General features: G+C 28.9%; 1 protein-coding gene across 10 annotated transcripts in view; it reads left to right on the forward strand.

Annotated features, from left to right (window-relative positions):
• The first annotated feature begins 346 nt into the window (after positions 1 to 346).
• The window catches only part of polybromo (protein), a 315,452-nt gene continuing 298,961 nt past the window's right edge, over positions 347 to 16,837 (forward strand). For 5 of the 10 annotated variants that reach the window (XM_075362291.1, XM_075362318.1, XM_075362363.1 and 2 more), the window contains exons 1-2: positions 359 to 779; positions 10,521 to 10,625. In XM_075362291.1, coding sequence (XP_075218406.1) covers positions 774 to 779; positions 10,521 to 10,625 — 111 coding nt within the window. In that variant the 5' untranslated portion in view covers positions 359 to 773. Of the gene's footprint in view, positions 780 to 10,520; positions 10,626 to 16,837 lie in introns of all 10 variants that reach the window. The other 5 variants (XM_075362338.1, XM_075362355.1, XM_075362299.1 and 2 more) reach the window with 2 other exon arrangements.

A 16,837-nucleotide genomic window follows, 5' to 3' on the forward strand; every position in this document is an offset into this window, starting at 1 on the left:
TTTGAGCTGGAGTAAAAAATTCCCTGAAAAAAAGTTTAGATTTTTCTATCTTTTCATATAAAAAAATATTTTTATCCACACTCTTTCGTTATGACAAGTATATTTATTATATTATGGAATAGAATTAGAAATACTCTTGGTTTAGAAAAAGAATCAGAAGTAAAAACAACTCTGAGGGAATGATTTGTCTATTATATAACCATAGAAAAATTAAAAATGCAATTATCATAGATCTGTGAAATAATTAATATTCCAGTTGTTATTTATGTTTTACTCACGCAATCTGCGTTCGCAGTGGTAACGTTGAACTTCAAGTACAATACTAAGTTTTCGCGTTTTAAGTTGGCTAATACTGTAATCAAAACAAGATGGCTTGGGGTGTCTGTTATGTCGTTATATTGTGTTTCCAGTAAATACATTTTTTATTGAATCGAGTCTTTAGTGAGGTAGATTTCGCTTTTAATATCGTCTTAATTTATTCAACGTAAGTGAATTTACTCTTTTGTGTATTGTTTGTGTTTTGTCGAATGTAAACTGTGTTCATCTCCTACCTAACCAGACGTTTGTTAAATAATTTTATTTTTGGGTTTTTACCGGAACGTTAGTGTTACAGTAATTTGTGTTAATCTCATTTTGAATTTTAATTTGTCCCATATTTTTATTGTGTAAATAATGGATCTATTTGATTTGGAATGAATCTATGAGCTGTATAGTGGTTCTTGAGTTAGGGTAGTAATGGGACAAACCCATTTAATCGTAAACAAGAGAAACTGATGGAGGTAAAATATATTTATAATTTAAATTTGAACTTACGAAGTCAATTAGATTTTATATGCTATTATTTATAACTAAACAAAAATCACGTAGATAATCTTTTTTTCTTTTTTTTTGTAAAGGTTATGTGAGGAATGCATCATTATGTTTTCTACATTTTTGAGGTTACTTTTTTTAGTTGACTTGGTTTATGGCAAACTTTTGTTACCCTGATAGCACTTGTTCATTGTGTATAACGACTGCTATGTTGAATATTGCCAAACAGTTACTAATGTTTTGTAATATTACAACATTGAAAAGTCTTGGCTTATTTCATTGAATAATAATAGATTTTATTATTATTTTGAAAATGATTATTTTTTAATTTGAAGTTTTTATTAGTTTGATAAATTATTCTTCTTTAAGTTAATAAATATTCATAATACGATGAAAATTTTATTAATTTTTACACAAAGCTTGTGCTACTTTTGTTTAGCTCTAGAATTTTTTATATTATTCTATTAAACTGAATTAATTTTTATTGTATGTAATTTATTATGTTATGGCTTAAGTACAGCTTTTATTAGTGACCAGATTAATATAAACATCAACAGATTGATTTCTCATCACTTAAATAGATGTTAACCAAATGCTATATTATTAGATGAAATCACAACACGGATCATGGTTTGAGAAATTTGTCCCCAGAACCCTAAATTTGCTTGAAATTTGAATAATATTACGCACTTATTCTGTCTTGGTCAGTAGAATTTTACTTTAATAATTTTATTAATATTTGAATTTATATTCAACTATTATATAATTATAGTTTTATATTTTGAATAAACATTACTACATGATTAAAATGGTTATATCTTTCTAGACATTGATATTAATTGGTCTAATAAGTAGTTGAACATGTAAAGTAATGTTTACTTTTATGTCTATTTAATTCCAATATGGGAGAGAAAATAATGCTCTCTTGGATGCAAACTGTTATATGGAATGATAAATTATTAATTATTTAGGAAGATTATATGCATTCAAAAGTCAGTAATTTAGGCCTATATTATTTTCACCAAGCTGGTTGTCAATATAACAAACAAACTGTTAGTTTACCATAGTTATTAAATTAAGACGAAGTTAGCAAGGGAAGGTTATGTTACTGATATGGTATGTTTTGTTTAATTTCATTTTTTTTGTAATTTAATCACATTGATGTTTCATTACACTGTATCAGTAACTGAAATCATTATAAAGGTAAATTGTATACAGTTAGGGACTCACCTCAGGTTTTGATGAAATCTGAAATATATGTTATTTAGGAATGCAGTTTATTTATTTCGGAAGTTATTTGTTACAATTGAAATTGTAGTGTACTTGGTCTAATTTAAAAAGTATGGGCTGATAGTTTGTTTTCTATATTTACAATTAGAACAGTGAAAATAACAGTATATGCCTAGATTATTGACTTTTGAATGCACATAACTTTTAAATAATTATTAAATTTTTTTCTAAAGAAAAGAAAATATATTTTGTTATTCCAAATCACAGATTGCATACAAGATAAAACTGCATTATTGTAATTGTAATCACCTTTCACCTGAGTTACCCTTGTAAGTCACATAGTACTCTCGCCAAAAATTTCATAATTCAACATTGCACAAGTATAAAATACAATATTTACTGAGTAAATAACATGGTTTAAACTAAATTCAATTGAGTTGGGTTAGTTTATGTAACTAATGATTCCATGTAACAACATGATCTAACCAAATCAATCTAATGCTCGCTTCGCTCCCTAACCTCATCTAATTAACCTTAAATATTAAAGTGACCTATTTCGGCCGAGTCTGAAAATAATATTTAGTGAATAAAAAGTATTTAGTCTGAAAATAATGTATTTACACCTGTGTAGTGTTGGATTATGAAATTTTTGTTGAGGTAACTGTGCAACTTAAGGAGTACATAACCCAGTGAAAGGTATCTAACAAAGAATTCCAGTTGTAACAAATAACTTAGGTCCTTCATAAGGTATTCCAAATTTCATTAAAATCTGAGGTGAGTCCCTAATTGTAAACAATTTCCATTGTAAATTTCATTGAAATTAGTAAATCAAAAAAATTATAGTTAATCACATAGTTTGTTAAAGTTAGGTTAGGTAACTAACGATTCCGTGTATGTAACTTCATATGATATCAGCATAACTTAATGCTCATCTTCGTTCTAATTTAACATCATGAAATATTAAATTGGCCAATTTAAAAGGAAAACACATGAGAATATTGATATAAATTCAAATATTATTCTCGCTGCTGCAAGAATATTTAATATTTTGATAATCATCTAAAAATCTTTAGAGGTTACTACAATAAAGTGACACCGTTTTTGTATATTTACAATCAATGGGGTGAAAATGGAACAATGTATGCCAAGATTTCTTTACTTTTGAATGGGCATCATCTTTTTAAATAACCATCAGAAATTCAAGTAGAAAAACCAAAAACTAACTATTTTGTAGTAAGTTTTCTAAGCTTTAAGGTGATGTTGTTTATAATTGTTTTCTTTTTCACATAAAATCAATATATTTTTTAAGTACAAAAACCCTAAGTTTAATTTCAAAGTCTGTAATTTCTACTCTCAACTTTAATGTATCACTGGTAATAATTTCCTGTAAAATTTTACAAGATATTTTTGATGAAAAATGTAGCATCTTTTATTTAGAATTTCATAATAAGCCTAATATCACTGGTATTTTTCAAACTTTAGAAAGTTTATGCACAGGATAGGAATGGTTTGCTGGATAGGTGATTGGCTTTTTTCCATACTACAATTAGCATTGCCAACACTTCTGACATCCCAGGTAGAACTACTTTACATCTGTATATTTATGTTTTCGATTGCGTCTTACTTAAAATTATTAGTTTATTTTTAATTAACTGCAAATTATTTTTAAGTAAACAAAATATTACTTATTTATGACTATTTATTGATTGTTATTATTTTATTTATTTACTGCTTATTTATTTTCTTTACTGATTTTATTTGTTATATTTAGTTGTTGCTGTATTTCATTACCATTTAAGTTGTATTTGTCACATATAATATTGTCATACGCAAGAGGTGTTTGATAATTTCGTGGAAAAATTTGGTATGGATATGTAGAGGACAGTTTTTCAGGAAAAGTCTCGTTTTATTTCTTAAAATAATCTCTTTTCAAGCCCATTCATACATTTAGTATGACAACAATGCTTAAGGTTTTTGATTCCAACCTAATAATAATGTTTTGTATGATTTATGTAAGTCTTCAGATAAGCAGATGTTTTGGCAATAACTTACTATTTTGTACAGATTTCTTTCAAGCAAGCCGGTTCTTCATACTCGGAAATAGGTAATAGTACATAGATGTTAAGTCTAATGAGTGGGAGGATGAGAAAGAATTTTATTGCATAATTTGAATAATTCTGCTCTCATAATCACAGAAGAATGAGGTGTTGCATTGTCTTTGTGTAAAAAAATTTTTTTATCAAATATGGTTGTTTTTTCTTTCTTTCCTCATTTAAATCCATCAGTGCACAGTTTTTACTGTTCCTTGATTTCAGGTCTGTATTGGATGTATCAAAGTTTCAAAAGTTATAAAAGAGCACAAAAATTCCTTTCAGTCATAATAAAATGGCCCCAAACCATGCATTTCATTAGTTGATCACACATTTTGTTGGCTGTTTATTTGTTATGCTTGTTATCTGAACGATCTGACTTGCTTTCACTTCTACATCTTTTATCTTCTTGACATCATGGCTTTTTCAAACTTTTTCCGCAGTAGTAACATTAACGGCCATCTGGAAAATTCAGTGTTTGTGTACACATGACTTCAATAAATAACAACCTCTTTTAAACTGTTGTAATTGATGGAGCTAACTCATAACAGTATTTATTTGACTTGGCTTTCTTTAATTTTCTGTGCAGTTTTACACTTTAATAAGTAATCTTGATGATGACATGAATTATCTTTCTTCCATTTTTCATGAATCAGAATACTGATCAACTGCTAACAACTGAATTATGAATGTATCTGACTTAAACTTAGTGTATACTCCTAATGGAGATGCAAGAAAATAAGAACTATCTCAATAATGTATTATGAGCATCATCCCTTAACTTTATATTCACTTATCAAACTGCTACTAGTATATGTGAAACTAGTGCCATTCTAGAGCAGATTTAGAGCAGATTTGTTATAGTAATTTTACATGTTTTACTTATTTATTTATTCACAAAGTAATTTTTTTATGAAGAAATTACTTCATTATTTAAAATTGCTCATTATTTTATTAAATGGTAGAAACACTGATTTTTTTTTAGTTAATTCTACTATTAAGATGTTATTTTTTTTTCTTAGGATGCATTCTAAACAATCTATTTCATAGTGTAGTTTTTTTGTGATCATGGAAGTTTTTTACTCCATTGTGTTATACACATAGTGTTATAACATTAGTGTGTATAGTGTTATAGAAAGGTGTTAAACATCTTAATGTAAGCCAGATTTTCAGTTTAGCTAGTTACATAACTAATAATGATATAGGAAAGAAAGAAAAAAAAATAGTGAAAGCTTAAAACCAAATTTGCAGTTTAGAGTGCTTTGAAAATCATAATTTTAACTAATTGATTATCTGCTTTGTAATGGTTTACCAAAAAATGAGTTTAAACTTATCAAATAAATGGAATATTTGAGTATAATCCAATTTTTTTGCTAAAATATTGAGCTTCCTCTGATGGTTGGTTTGCAAAATTTTAAGTGTGGCTTTTTTCTGTTAGGAAAATAAACTGAAAGTTTATTATTTTTAGATATGTCTTGATCAAATATAGTAATTTAAAGGAGAAAAATGTGATATTTGAGGTCACAGGGGTGAATCGCTATTTAAATCTGTACCATGACTGGTATAGAAAAATACACTTATTGATTATCAAGAATTCATAGAAATAGAGATGTTTTAGAAATATTAAAAAGTCTTTCAGTGAAATACCTTAATAATAAAAGTGAGGATAACTTTGAAACTTTCTGAAATATTTAGTGTGTAACCTTTTCTTTCTTTTTCCTGTTTAGCCTCCGGTAATTACCTTTCAGATAATACTTCAGAGGATGAATGAGGATGTTATGTATGAGTGTAAATGAAGTGTAGTCTTGTACACTCTCAGTTTTACCATTCCTGAGATGTGTGGTTAATTGAAACCCAACCACCAAAGAGCACTGGTATCCATGATATAGTATTCAAATCTGTGTAAAAATAACTGACTTTACTAAGACTTGAATGCTGGAACTCTTGACTTCCAAATCAGCTGATTTGGGAAGACGCGTTCACCCCACTAGACCAGCCCAGTCTAGTGTGTAAACCTAAGAAGGCATTGTTAAAAATATTTATTGACTATTTATTATTAAATAATTAACTGAAGAAACAAATGATTTTATTTTGAGTATGTGTTTTCAATTAAAAAAAGTATGCCTAAATTTCACCGTTGGATGAATGACAGAGTAAATAACCATCCACCACAAAGCCTATTATTCAAAATCTGCTAATAATGAATTTTAATGTACAGAGGGAATGTAAAGAAACAGTTGAGGATAACTGGAATGAAACTTTTTCTGTTTTTTTTTCTATTTGAAGTTTTCACAAACTTCAAAGAGTATCGCAGAATAAACAATTAATTATAAAATAAAAATTAAATGTGTTTAAATTAAAGTTCATATTAATTATTTAGAATATAAACATATGAAATAATATTAATGTAAAAACACATAATTACAAAATAAATCACAATTCAGAAGGCATTGTGAAAATTATTTGAACACGTATTTCTGTACATGTCAAATGGGATGCTGAAAATTCAGGGTTTGTAAAAACTTTTTAATTGATATTATTTAAAAATTCATTGAAGTGTAATAGCTTTACTGTAAATGAAAATCCCCTATTTGCTGCATTTTAAATAAATTGTTAGGAAGACTTTTTATTAAGTGGCTCAATATTTTATTAAAAATAGATATGAAAGCATAATGAAGACCTTTTATTGTAAGCTAAAGTATTGTGTTGTTACGAAGAAACAATTCTGTTGTCTGATTTGATAGAGATGAAGTTTTTTTAATAGCAAAGATTGTGCATTCATGAGTACTTTATACAACGATAAGTTTACATTTTTAATTTTCTAAATATTGATCCTCTAGATTCATACTTATGGACACGAAACAGTCATCTATCGGCTAGTTTTTATACCTTGAAAACTTGTTTTGAGGAAGTCCCAAGAGATTGTATTATCATTACATGAGAATACACATAAGCATAATAAATATTTAATAATGATGTTAAGGTTGGTATTTTATTAAGGCGCTTCAAAACAAATTGGTGTGGATTGATTAAAATGAACATAAGATATTAATGCTCATGTTAAATGGATAACACTGTTAGGCATTTCTACATTAATAGTTATAATACTACTGAAAGGAAATGAAGTGAAATCATGAAGATTAATACACAGTCTCAATTTAGTTGGAGAACATGACGATAGACTTAGTCATAACATACTAGGGCAGTTCAGAAAGTAACCTCCATTTGGCTATAAATAAAAGTATTTTATTATATACAACTTAAAACTACAGCTTTTAACCATTTTTCAACATAGTTGCCATTTAAATTCAAGTATTAATCATAGTGTTTCATAAAATTCAACCGGCTGGGTACCTAGCCACCTTTCACAACATTTTGAAGTTTGTCATTGTCATGAAAGTGCTGTGACGCAAGCCATTTCTTCATGGAAAGAGACGAAAATCACTTGGCATCAAGTCCAGGCTGTAAGGAAGATGATAAAAGATGCCCCATTGGAATTGCTTCAGAAGTTCTTGAGTTCTTTGAATACTGTGAGGGCGAGCGTTGTCATGCAAAAAAACACTGGATGACAGCATATACTGTGACATTTGTTCTGAATGGCTCACCTAAGTTTCTTCATAGTTTCGCAGTAGATTGCTGTAGTAATTGTAATACCTTATTCCATACAATCGACTGGAAGAACTTCCTTGGCATCCCAAACAACCACAGCTGTAACCTTCCTTGCTGACAAAGTTTGGTGTGCTTTTTTTTGCTTGCATGGGAATTTGGTATGGCTCTAGGCCATCGACATGTTTTGTTTCAATGTTCACATAGGCCACCCAAGTTTTATTCCCAGATACAATTCTCTTCAAAAAACATTCTCCTTTCGCGTCATAGCGTGAAAGGAAGAGAGAGCCCTTTTTTTGGTTTGATGAGTCTGAGCATTTTTGGAACCCATCAAGCACAGAACATCTAGGTAGCCTAATTTATCGGTGATAGTCTCATACAAAATCGTACGAGAAATTTGCAGGAATTGTTCAGAGATGGTGAATTTTTGATTTTGATGCACTTTTTTGTAAATTTCACTGATAATATCATCACTCACAATAGAAGGCCTACCGCTCTTTCCTTTTCCATGGGTGTTTGTCCTTCCATTTTTAAAAAAATTGGACCAATTGCTGTACTACATCGTCACTTATAACGTGTGGGCCATACACAGTACACAATTGATGATGGATATCTGCTGCCAAAACATTCTGTGTCCAAAGAAATCCTGTGACAGTACTTTTTACCCGTGACAGGATTTTCTATTGTAGCATTTGTGTTTTAAGCCCATTTACTTGTTAGAAGTGAATGGGCTGAAGTATGCAGCTCACACCAACACAGTTGGAGCACTGATTCAGACAATATGTTGATGTGTCAGTGGCTGCACCACTAACACTACTATTAGCACTTTGCTACAGCAGAAGTTACTTTCTGAACTGCCCTAGTAGCACATTCTTGGGATCAGTGAGCTAATAAAAAATAAACATAGGGAAATAGAGCTCTATATACTTTAAGTGAACAGTACATATTGAACAAAATTGTTTTTAATGAAGAAAGCAAAATACATGAACTATTGCATTTTTTCATTTCATAATGTCATTTTTGAGAGTGTTAGGTAATCAAAAGTTGGTCAAAGGAAGTTTTTAAAATTATTATTACAATTGATGTAGTATTTCAGAAATGGGAAGAAAATTGTTTTTTTTTATTGAGCGCTATAATTTAAATGTTGTTTGTGGCATTAACTCACAGTACATCAGATCACATTCTGAAAAAATATGTTACAGTTTGGTAGTATTATTATTTTTACAAGGGTGTGATATAAATCCCCCTTGTTTGGTTTTTATTAAAATTTAATCAGTTGTAATTTTAAACTGTATTTTGTTTTCTAACTTTCAAAATATTTTTAATGTATTTCAAAAGTCTTGTCTTTAAATAGTTTTAAAGATTATTTGTTTCTAATTTGTAAGGTTGACTTTAAATTAACAAATTTTTTTTGCAAGAACTACTTGTCATAAGTAACTTTTGATTTACTTTAAATTATGTTCTGTTGTTTTAACATTAAATTCCTAGTAGAATATAATAACTTGATTCTTTATTGTGTGACATGTTATATTTATTAATTTTTTTAACTTTTGTGAATATGTTATTGCTTGTCAGTATTTCTGCTCCCTTTCATTCCCCTCTCTGTCTGTGTGTGTGTGTGTGTGTGTGTGTGTCTGTGTTTATTTTTTGTTATGAAACATATAACTTAGGTTGAACTACTGGCCACTTTTATAACTAATCCTGAAAAATATTGAATGGTGGCTCTGGTTTGGTTAGAGTTGCTGTAGTTCTGATTTTTAGACTAAAATCATTGGTTTTCAATACGTTTTAAAATTATTACAATTTTTCCATTTAAAATTTTTAAATTGCCTACCCCATTGCGCCCAGGTACTTGGATTGTGGTAATCTCATAATGAAAAACAATAGATTGATTGGTTTGAGGTAGAAGTATTATTAAATTTCATTTTTCTAGCAGTTGAAAAGTTATTCAAGGGTTGCTATACTTTATTAACGCTATATATATATTTCTAAAGTCAATAATTATAAGAACTATATTTCTCTGTTACCAATATATTGTTTGTATTTTTATAATCAAAAACCAACTTGAACAACCCAAGTACAGAATTACAAATTAAATGAAACGACATTTTTTTTTTCTTTTTCCAAAAGCATTTTTTGGGATCTCGCATCATCAGTTGTATATAAGATATATTTAAATAAAATTACATATCAAACAACAATTTTTTTTAAAATTAAAATTAAAAGATTCTGATTATTAAAATTACAATCATATATACAAAAACATATATATATATATATATATATAAATATGACATCATAATTAAAAATTAAATTTAAAAATAAAATAAATAGAAAATTTATACTAAGTAACAAATTTTCTATTTATTTTATTTTTAATTTTAATTAAAAATGGTTAATTATGATGTCGTATTTATGTAAATGTAGTTATTTTATTTAATTGTCTTCATGTTTTGTATATATGGTAGTAATATTAATAATTTTAATCTGTTAATTTTTATTCCAAAAAAAAAAATTGTAATGTTTGATTTGTAATTTTATATAATTTATATACAACTGATGATGCGGGATCCTGCGAAAATGCTGTTGTAATAAAGGGAAAAAATTAGGTAAGTGTAATTTCATTTACTTTGTAATTCTGTACTTGGGTTGTTCAACTTGGTTTTTGATTATAAAAATACAGTATATATATATATATATATATATATATATAGTTAGTTTTGTATATTACTTAGGATAAAAATTGTTTTTAGTGTAAACTATAATTTAGGTTGTTTGTTACAGATGAGCAAGAGAAGGAGGACGTCATCGGTGGCCAGCCGAGGTTTAGATGAAGATGAAGAATCACATCAGTCGGAGCCATCTAGAAAAAGAAAGAGGCTTGATCCAGTGAGTAATTATAGTTAAACCTAATTTTCATTTTAATGACAATGAATGTTGCCTTCATAGCATGTATGGAACCTCATACTTAAAGTTCTGTTTTGCAAGCTCTAAGTAGTTCTTCCCCTCTTCTGTATAAAAATTAATTTTTCACTTATTCTATTATTTTTTATTTTATTCCATTTTTGACCATTTCTCAGAGAGCTCTGCATTGCAGAATGTATACGTGGACATTTGAATTAAAAGAGTTTAAAAGAATTTGAAATAGAGAGATACCCCTCTATAGCTTAACTCTATATATATTTTTAAAACTAAATCTGAATAATTAAATGCACTATTTCATTCATCCAATCACCTGTTCAAATTTTACTTATTTGTCAATTTCATTAGCGTAGCTGTGTTTTTTAATCAGTACTATTTGTATTTTCTCCATTGTAAGGAATTTAATTTGTTATCTACTTCAGGAAATATTTATAAGTACATTAATGTAGTAAACAGAAATCTAATTATACTGATCATATTATAGGTAATAAATATGTATTTTCAAGTATAAAAAACACAAAAATATTAGAAATAAAAAATTTTGATATAGATATAGAAATAAGAAGTTTATATCGCTTAAATACTCCCTTGAATTATTTAAATTTAGATTTATATATATTCAGATTATGCTACTAAAAATTATATTTCATGATCTGCCACAGATTGTAATAGCAGTGTAATAGTTCATTTTATGTCAGTGACTGAGATGATCTGTATATCTAAAATTTTAAAAACATGTTTTTAATCTTAATCTCAATACTTATCTGAGATGTTTGATAAGTTTGTGCTAAGTTTACATTGTTGAAGGCATTTATAGTTTCTGCACCTCAAAAACAGGATCATATACAAAGTTTCAGTCAGATGCATCCATAATTCTGTTGAGTTGATCGATTATTGTGATTTGTAAAAAGTGGATGAATAAAATTTTGTGTAGTATCGTACATTACTTTTTGAAATGCAAAATTGCACAGGAAAATAAAGCCAAACTAAATAAATATGGCGGTAAGTCATCTTCATTGATAGAAAGTTTACAAGCAGTTAGGTTATTTTTGGTGTGATCATATGAGCACAGTTTATAGTGAGTGTTCCGGATGTTCTGAAGGGATTACAGTTACAAAGAATAGTGAAAAAAAAATCCTTGATGAAATGATGGAGGATAGTTGATTGAAAGTGTATATAATTATTCAGACAATAGGCATATCAGATGGATGGGTGCATCATAGTTTATGAAAAAACTGCCTGCAAGGTAATTGCTGTGTGTGCTTACAGTAATTGTTAGATACGTTAATGACTAAAACTTTCTAAGCATGGTTTGGCTTTAGTGTAATCTACAGAAATTTTGCACCATTTCATAACAAATGATGAAACTTGAACACATCACTAGCAACCTACACCCACTGTTTTGACTCTCAAACACATGAAGTGTTCAAAAACTCACTTGAGTATTTTTGAAGTCAAAACAATGAATACACTAAAGGAACTTGCTTCAAAGAAGACAAAATCTATTCTATTAGTAGGAAAGGTGATGGTCAATGTCTTTTGGGATGCTTGTGAATTTTAATGAACATTTTGGAGAAGCATAAAATGGTAATTGGGCAATATTATCCATATTTGCTCAATGATCTGAAAAATAAAAAAAAAATGACCACATTTGATAAAAAGAAGTCTCTCTTTCACAAAACAATTTCTTTTTCACCAGCTTCTTGTGCGATTGTGGTAAGAAAGTTATTAGAATTATGCTACAAAACTCTTCCACATCCCTATTTGCAGACTTTGCACCTTCAGAGTGTAATCTGTTACCAAATGTAATGAAGTGACTTGTTGGAAAGAAATTTGCATGAAATGATAAAGTTATTACCAAAACATATTTTGATGACTTAGATAAATCGTGGTATTAAAATATGCAAAACTTTCTGTTGTTTGGCTAACAAGCATTGTATTGTTGGCTAAAAAACAATGTGTTGTTTGGTGTAAACTTGATGGATATTATGTTATGTATGGCTCTTATTTTTTGAAGACTTATCAAATATCCCCTCGAATGTTTTTATACATTGTAGTATCAGTTTATTAAGGAGGAAATTCTTTGACTGATTTCTTTGATTTCGTACATTTTTTTATTGTTCAAAGATTTTAAGACCTTATTTTTTTGTATTTTGTTTTCAATGATTAGCCTATATATTTTTACAAGAATTTATTTTTATATTGGTTTATTTTTGTAAACACTATCGAAGAAAAAATAAATTGTAGCAAAATTGTAATTATTCTTCAATGAAATAGCTTGTTTTTGTAGCAATGAAAGTTTATTATTCATTATTTATTTTTTCAGATACCTTATTTATTTTACATTTTAATGCTGATGGCCTTTGATCTGTGATAATTGTTTTCAATTTTGATGGAGGTGATACACCCAAAATGCTACAAGCAGCATCCAATTATTCAGTATTGTGATGCGGGGCAGTGTATTGCTCTTGGTTTTCGCATTTATATAGTTCTTTGTTCTGCTGAGAAAAGATACTTTTGAAACAGTTAACACAAAGAGACTTTCCAGGAACTAAATTTAAATTTGGAAAAATGTGTTGTTTGAGCTTGCTTTAATGTTATTTGTCTTAAGTTTTCTTAATTATTTTTTTTATGAGTTTTCAAAGGGTCACAACAGAACTGCCTATACAGATGATTGAATTTTTGACAAAAACATTTTTCATGATATCTACAAACACTAGTAACATTTGAATTAACATGTAAAAAATAATTTGGTTTTCATCACTAAATTCACAAATTTTAATGAGTTGTTTTGGCACTGTACCATACACTGTTTTATGATGCTCTTCATTCACATAAATTCCTATGGAAAATTGTTCTTCCATTGTTTTATGTTAAATTACTTATAAATAATGTAAAAATTTAACTGATTTTTAAAGTTTGCAACTATAATATTATTAAGTAAAACTTATTTATTTAATAAACACTTCCAAACACAGGATGAAATTTGAGACACTGTAAAAATGTGAAAAGTTCATTGGCTAATGTCAGACTGATCAGTCTGTAACTGCAAAGCTAAATGATGCAACAAGCATAAATGAGCATGTTGCAATATGAATTTTCCTGACAAGTGGAAATGACTTCAAGTGCCTGTTATAATATGAATACCGCAGTTGAATGGTTCAAACAGGTTTATTTCAACTAAAGTAATAAGTATAAAAATATTAAAGTTCCAAGATGACAAGAAACTCCCCTGGAGCGCTTATTTAGCGAATAAAAATGGTCACTTTTAACAGGCTTTTCATGGTTTCATGGCTTTTGAGTGGTTATAACTTTTTTATTAACACAATATACAAGAAACATTTTTATTTGCAATAAACATCTACAAAAACACTGTAAGTTGTAGAAATTTAAGATTTGTCACCAGCCTGATCAGAGTTATTTGAAGCCAAAATTAGAATTTAAAAAAAAATTATTTTTCAAAAATTCATAAAACTTTAGGGTTAAGTATATCACCATTAATATTATTTACATTAAAACTACTATCATGTATCTATATAGAAAAAAATAATTCAAACTGTGTGTGCCATCCCTGCCTCTTGAAAAAAATTACCAAAAGTGAAATTTCACAGTTTTTCATGTTCAACTTTATTGCTAATTTTCTCATAGAAAGAAGAGAGAGAGGTAAATAAACCAGTGGACCAATCTTTTACCTTGAGAAGATATGAATAAATTTCTTTTTGTTTCATCTTCCAGGACCAAATTTTTTTAGTTATGATTTTCTCCGTAAACCCTTACAAAAAATAGGTGTGCACACCGTATTAAAAATGGCAACCACGGGTAAACTGCTTAAATAAAAAATTAAAACAAAATAGTTTTAAGGTCTTGAGACATGTAGGAAACAAATAGGTAAGTTTCAATTTTTTTTCAGTTCGTCAAGCAACCACCCTTGGATCACTTCAAATGGATTGACCCTGATGCTAAAGTAAGAAATGGTGCCATTCATTTTGAGAAGGGCAAGTGAATTCAAAATGCAAGAAGGGCATTCAATTGAGAAGGGCAAGAAAGAACATAATGGCTGGCTGTCAGTGATAACAGATGATTTGACTGAGAAAATTGAAAAAAAATTGGGAAAAGCACTTCACCTTGCCATGATTGTCTTTGATGATTCCAGATGTTTCATAGTTTTTGATTTATAAAGTTTTGACTGAAAGATTGGGCTATAAAAGATTGTTTCCAGATTGGAGCCGAAGATATTAACAGACTGGCGTGCATGTGCGCACAAACACACACACTGCACATTGCACAATACATATTGCAAAATATTTTTTTAAATCTTAAAAGAGCTATAAAAAGTAAACAACAGGTGCTATCCCGTGGGAATTTATTCTTTTCTTTTGAAAAAACACCTAAAACCATAAAATTTGCCGCATAGAATATGTGATGGTATGAAATTATTTATGTAGAAATTTGGAATAAATGACTTATTTTGTTATATATGATAAATTATAAAAAAAAGTATTATGAAAAAATTATGAAATTCTTTCACTTTTATTGTTTCTGTTATTGTTTTTTGCAACATGAGACTTTTTCAGTATGTAATGATTTTTAAAACTTCTTATTTTATAATAATATGTTAACATTTTTTTGTCGTTTGTTCTTTTTATTTGATTATATACTGTGATCCGAGATTAAATTTTATAAATATTATGTATATTATCATATATTAATATTTATTAATTATTATTTATTAATTTATGTTATTCATATTATTTTACGTTAATGTATCTTGTTAGATATTAGACAAAGTGAATAAGAAAATAAGATTCACTGTTTAATTAGTACATGAAGTTTATTATTGATTAATGTTCATTTTAACACTTAAATAATAATAACATGTTTATATAGCTTATATAATAATAATAATAATGGCTATAATATCTTGGAATTGTTTAAATTGCGTTTAGTAATAGTTTGTTCTTTAGAATGGTTTTCGTTTACTTAAGTTTAATACAGCGTATAACATTTATGCGTTTGAATCACTTGTACAACTATAGCAGTTCGCAGTCAAGGTGTGACTGCCACTTTCCTACTCACCGCAATGAAAGGTAAAAAGGGAAGGGGAACACACACTCATTCAAATGCTTAACATGCCACCCCTGTTGAAGTGACTGACTTAAAGCATCAAAAAGCAAAGTTTATTCAAAGCTCTTTTTACCAGTCCCTTAGCTGTATGAATGCTGGCGATGCGAGTCCTACCATCAGGACCGTAGTGCAATTCTTGTAATCGACCTAATTCCCAGTGAAGAGGAGGTCAGAGTTCTTCTTTTAGAAGTACCAATGCTCCAGGCAGCGGAGGTTTGTGATCCTTATTCCACTTATTGCGTTGTAGAGTGAAGAGATATTCATTTGACCAACATCGCCAAAAGTTCTGATACATATGTTAAAAACATCACCATTGTTCTAGCCAGTTAAAATTTACTCATGAAAAATCAGGTGAAGGGATTGAAAACAAGGGGTTACCACCTGTTAGAAAATGAGCAGGTGTTAAGGGATTTAGGTCATTCAGGTCATTGGAAAGACCAGTGAGTGGCCGGTAGTTGATACAAGCCTCAGTGTTAATTAACAGGGTTTATGTTCATCATACAACAGAATATTAGTTCCCAATTCTCGTTTTAGGTGATTTCTTATGGTTTTTATTCATGCTTTCCAACAGATCGCCAAAATGGGGAGATCAGGGAGGAATAAAATGCCACGTTACACCATTAGCAGTGCAAAATGAATGCATCTGATTAATGTGATCTTTAGAGACAAACATTTGTTTAAATTTGTGGAGTAAATTTTTGGCACTAATAAAGTTGGTGCCGATATCAGAATAAATGTGTTTAATGTTACCTCATAGTGCTATTATCCTTTCAAGAGCTTCAATAAACTTCTAAGTACTCAGATCTGGAACCAATTCCTGATGTATAGCCTTGGTAGACTTATAAATAATCAATGCCACATAAGCCTTTATTGGCATAGATCTTCTTTGCATAACTCGATGAAACAGAAGTGGGCCGCAGAAATCAATTCCACAATTTTCGAATGGGCAAGCAGGTTGCACTCTATGGGAAGTCAGATCTCTCATTAAATGTTGAATGGTCTTAGGAGCAACTCTGATGCAATGGAAGTAATTTCTAATGATTGATCAAGTCAGA

The sequence above is a fragment of the Lycorma delicatula genome, chromosome 1, assembly GCF_047948215.1.
Source record: "Lycorma delicatula isolate Av1 chromosome 1, ASM4794821v1, whole genome shotgun sequence".
NCBI classification, from domain to species: Eukaryota; Metazoa; Arthropoda; class Insecta; order Hemiptera; family Fulgoridae; genus Lycorma; species Lycorma delicatula.